General features: G+C 47.8%; 2 protein-coding genes across 5 annotated transcripts in view; one reads left to right on the top strand and one right to left on the bottom strand.

Moving 5' to 3' along the window:
• The window catches only part of LOC103395745 (microfibril associated protein 3), a 2,462-nt gene extending 1,720 nt beyond the window's left edge, over positions 1-742 (bottom strand). Inside the window, exons 1-2 of the mRNA XM_025065762.1 lie at positions 355-742; positions 49-122 (exon numbers count right to left, since the gene is read on the bottom strand). Coding sequence (XP_024921530.1) covers positions 49-106 — 58 coding nt within the window. The 5' untranslated portion in view covers positions 107-122; positions 355-742. The remainder of the gene's footprint in view (positions 1-48; positions 123-354) is intronic.
• A 168-nt stretch (positions 743-910) lies between these two features.
• The window catches only part of fam114a2 (family with sequence similarity 114 member A2), a 5,778-nt gene continuing 2,090 nt past the window's right edge, over positions 911-4,598 (top strand). The window contains exons 1-13 of one of the 4 annotated variants that reach the window (XM_025065760.1): positions 912-1,118; positions 1,550-1,744; positions 1,903-2,005; positions 2,118-2,389; positions 2,478-2,612; positions 3,026-3,190; positions 3,285-3,408; positions 3,482-3,567; positions 3,715-3,783; positions 3,817-3,846; positions 4,153-4,277; positions 4,360-4,432; positions 4,519-4,572. In XM_025065760.1, coding sequence (XP_024921528.1) covers positions 1,565-1,744; positions 1,903-2,005; positions 2,118-2,389; positions 2,478-2,612; positions 3,026-3,190; positions 3,285-3,408; positions 3,482-3,567; positions 3,715-3,783; positions 3,817-3,846; positions 4,153-4,277; positions 4,360-4,432; positions 4,519-4,572 — 1,416 coding nt within the window. In that variant the 5' untranslated portion in view covers positions 912-1,118; positions 1,550-1,564. Of the gene's footprint in view, positions 1,119-1,471; positions 1,745-1,902; positions 2,006-2,117; positions 2,390-2,477; positions 2,613-3,025; positions 3,191-3,284; positions 3,409-3,481; positions 3,568-3,714; positions 3,847-4,152; positions 4,278-4,359; positions 4,433-4,518; positions 4,573-4,598 lie in introns of all 4 variants that reach the window. The other 3 variants (XM_025065761.1, XM_025065759.1, XM_017042020.2) reach the window with 3 other exon arrangements.

Below are 4,598 nucleotides of genomic sequence, written 5' to 3'. Positions count from 1 at the left end.
GCCCGGCGGGGGCGGCGCTGGGGGCCCGGGCAAGCAGCAGCGGCAGCAACAGCAGCAGCAGCAGCGGTGTCGTGAGGGGGCGCTGTTTCCTCAGCTCTAAAAACATTTTGACTTTCACAAACCTGAAAAACAGGAAAAGTAAATGTTTGTGAGTGAAGCAGGTTTTAATGAACTGATGTTTTTAGACATTTTAAAGTCGATTCATGATGATGATGATGACCTCACATCTTTGTGCCATTTTGATCAAATGTTACTTTAAACTGTAGCGCATTAATAAACGACCGATGTTGATGTGACCGGACGACCGTAAACACAACATTCAGACAAACAGCGGTTTAAAAACAAACGTCTCACCAGTTGTTGAGAAAAGAACTCGAACTCGACACAGTCCACGAGGCCCCGACATTTAAACACCACACATTAATGTTTACATGAAGACACACGGAGGAAATGAACCCCGACACTTCCTGGTTTAGAGCAGGTGGAGGTGAGTGGGCGTGGTTAAAGGACGTGTTCTCTCCCAGTTTTGTGCTTTTGCTCAGACTAAAACACTGCCACCTGTTGTACAGCAGTGGGAACTAAAAGACGTGACGATCGGTTACTAAATCATGACAGAACTCGTTCTTCACTTGTGTTAATGTGTTTTTCGACGATTAAAACAACTTTAATCTTTGAAAGACTTTCGTCATAATAATTTGTCAAAATGTGTTCTGTTTTTGATGATAAAAAAGTAAAAAATAAAAGTTGTACGTCACGCCTCCTGAGGAGAACGTCAGTTCTGGACCTCGGTAACCGGCGTAACAACTTATGACGTAATGCCAGAAGTAAAGTCTCTGATATTCGTCTCAGAGGCTGTTTTATTTTGAAGGTTCTAACAGGAAGCTGTTTTTCCACGAACCGTCAAAGTGACAAAAAGATGTGACGTGGCTAATGATGTCGGACAAACGGAGAGGAAAACTGTACTTCATATTGAATTTGTAATAAAACCTTAACGTTGTTTGTGTTCGTACAAATCAAAGCGTGGGCAGAAGAAAAGTGAGTTTTTTGTCCTTATTTTTCTACCGGAATAGAAGCAGCTGTTAGCTCTTAGCTGTTAGCATCGTCATCTGAGAGTAAAGGTAAGTTCAAAGCTAAAGTGTCAGAAGTTGATATTTATCAAACAGGCTTTTCAGTCTGAAGACGAGGAGTTTTGATCAAAGTGTTTTGTTTCCACACAGGCGGTGTTTTTTTTATCAAAACATAAATATTAGCGTCGCAGCTACATGTGTTTTTATTCTGCTGCTTTTGGTTCGTCAAGTTTGAATTTTGTTCTTTTCGGGTTAAATCCTGGTTCCGTTGGTGAATTTGTTTTGTGACTTTATTTCAACCATTGACCAAGTTTTACTGCAGATTCTTGAACCTGAGTCAGACTGAACACAGACCAGTGTTGGACAAAGGTTCAGATCCTGACTTTAGTCCTGACTGTCCACAGGTCAAACCCTGCTCCAGTGAGACCTCGGTTCAGATCCTGACTCCGCCCCCTGTTTTAAACACGTCTGTTCTTTTAAAGGGATGAGACGTTAAAATGTCTGACAGTCGAGTGTCCCAGCGTCCAGAGGAGGACGCCGTACCTGCCGACGCCGCGTCTTCACCCGACGTCTCCACGGACGTGGCTCCGACCAGGAAAGCCAGGAGGAGGCCCGAGGTCCAAACTATGGCTCCAGAGAAGGAGGAGGGGTCGAAGAGAGAGGAGGAGGGGTCGAAGGTAGTGACAAGACTGAAACTGGTTGTGTGTTTGAATCCCTGCCCTGAAAGTTTGTACCAAAGGAAATGAGAGAAAGTTTTTTCTAAAAGAACTAAAAGTTGAACTTGAGTTCAGACCTTCTCAGATCTTTTCACCCTGTCTTCTTCTCTCTGCTCCAGTCTCAGACCACGGTGTCCACAGAGGCTCAGAGTGGGTGGGGCTACTGGGGCAGTTGGGGTAAATCTTTATTGTCCACAGCAACTGCGACCGTGGCCACAGTGGGTGAGTCCACATCACATCACGTCACGTCACGTCACGTCACGTCACGTCATGTCGCTCTCAGCTGTTCGACACAGATCCTGTGACCACGGACTGAAGTTTGTTTCTGGTGCAGGTCAAGGTCTGGGTCAGGTGATGGAGAGAGCAGAGAGCACCCTGGGAATTCCCAGTCCCACGGAACTGTCCGCTCAGATGGAAGAAGAGGAAAAACAACGAGGTGAGAAAACATCAGTGTCAAAGAGGTCAGAGGTCATGCAAGAGTTTGACTGTGTGTGTGTGTGTGTGTCAGGTGGGTCTACGACACGTGATGTCACCAGTGACACGGACTCGTCCCTGGGTGGAGCCATGGGAATGTTGTCGTCTCTGAGCAGTGTGGTCCAGAGCACAGTGAGCAGACGACGTCATCAACACACACACACACACACACACACACACACACACACACACTCACACTGGGTCACTGTCTCTCACTAAGGGGAAGACGGTGATCAGTGGAGGACTGGACGCTCTGGAGTTCATCGGCAAGAAGACGATGGACGTGATCGCAGAAGGAGACCCGGGTTTTAGGAAAACCAAAGGATTGATGAACAGGAACGCCACTCTGTCCCAGGTCTGAACTAAAATCTCTGATTTTCTCCATGGACTTTGGTCTGAACTAAAATCTCTGATTTTCTCCATGGACTTTGGTCTGAACTAAAATCTCTGATTTTCTCCATGGACTTTGGTCTGAACTAAAATCTCTGATTTTCTCCATGGACTTTGGTCTGAACTAAAATCTCTGATTTTCTCCATGGACTTTGGTCTGAACTAAAATCTCTGATTTTCTCCATGGACTTTGGTCTGAACTAAAATCTCTGATTTTCTCCATGGACTTTGGTCTGAACTAAAATCTCTGATTTTCTCCGTGAGGTTTGGTCCACGCCGTAGCCTGGTTTGTGACCGTCAGCTGACCAACATATTCTTCATTGTCCTCTGGTGTCTGAGGACGGTGTGTGTGTTTTGTCTCCGTCCTCCGTGTCCCAGGTGTTGAGGGAGGCCAAGGAACGTGAGGAGCTGCAGACGGAGGAGACGGAGTCGGCAGATTCAGACAGGAAGCTGGTCGCTCACTACGGCGTGCTGTTTGATGAGTTCCAGGGTTTGTCCCACCTCGAAGCCCTGGAGATTCTGTCCCGGGAGAGTGAGTCCAAGGTACTGACCTGAACACGACCCCCATGTCCCCCCCCCGACCCAGGAACCCCAGAAAGACCTGTCTGCTCCAGCGTGTGTGTGTGTGTGTGTCCAGGTGAAGTCCGTCCTGACCACTCTGTCAGGTGACCAGCTGCAGCAGCTCAAACGTGAACTGCAAACCATCAAAGAACCGTTCTCGCTGGTGGAATTTGACGAGGAGGAAGTGGACGAGGACAAAGGTCGACGTGACTGAAAACACACCTTCACGTCCTGACTCAGGTCTTAACGCGCTGACGTCACGTGATGTTTCAGGTGGAGACGGCGCCGGGTGTGAAGAGGAGCTGACCAGGGTCCTGGACGGTCTGGGTGTCCCCGCGGCAGCTGACCACCTGATCACAGTGAGAGTCCACTCTGAACATGGACCAGTGTCCCCTGAAGGCCACACCCACACGTACACCTTCACACACACACACACACACACAGATACAGGTCTACAGTCAAGACGGTTCTTCACTGATCAAATCTGCTTCATGTTTGAACGTCAGGCCTGTAAAGACGCCAGCGCTCAGATCAGTCACATGACCTCGGAGCACGTCGACAGAGGAGAGGAGGAGGTGGAGGAGGAGCAGGAGGAGGTGGAGGAGGTGGTGCAGGAGGAGGAGGTGCAGAGTGTGGAGGTGAACAGTTTTTGAACTGTGTTGGTTTTGATATTTTGGGGATATTTTTGCGTCAACACCACAGTTTACAGCAGGGTTTGTTTTTGTTTTTGATTTTTCTTTTACCAAAAACAAAATCTTTATAAAGAAATACTGTAGCTCAGTAAATACATCTTTTTTTTTTATTTTAGCTTTTTTCACTTTATCTTCCCTTAAACTTTTTTTTTTTTTTAAACATTTTTAACTGGAAACGTTATTTCAGCTGTTATTGAGATTTCAGTCACCTGGAAACTCCTGGACGGCTCTGATCTTCTCAAACCTTTTCAGGAGATTCACGCTGCCGCCATCAGGACACTGGCGGAACTGACGGCTCGATCCATCCAGCTTTTCCACAAACTGGCTGAGAAGATCCTGTCGTCCAGCTGTGAAGCAGACGCTGCCGTCCTGTCACGGTCAGTCACACACACACACACACACACACACACACACACACAGGAGCAGCCACTGAGCGTCTTTGTCCTGGTCAATCCTCAGGTTGACCCTGGTTTTGTGTAAACAAGTCTCACTGCTGTCCAAGAAGTTCACTTCCTGTCTCACCTCAGCGGGGGTGAGTTTTCACACACACACACACACACACAGACTGAAATGATGGTGTGGTGACCTCGCTCTGACCCCGGTCTCTCTGTGTCACAGACCAACGACAGAGGAGACGTCCTGAACCCAATGATCACCAACGTCTTCCTGGAGGTTCGTACCAAAACCAAGTCAGGGGG

This window comes from Cynoglossus semilaevis, chromosome 19 (genome assembly GCF_000523025.1).
Source record: "Cynoglossus semilaevis isolate Cse_v1.0 chromosome 19, Cse_v1.0, whole genome shotgun sequence".
NCBI classification, from domain to species: Eukaryota; Metazoa; Chordata; class Actinopteri; order Pleuronectiformes; family Cynoglossidae; genus Cynoglossus; species Cynoglossus semilaevis.
The sequence above is the reverse complement of the archived record's forward strand: the minus strand, read 5'-3'. Positions and strand labels throughout refer to the sequence as shown.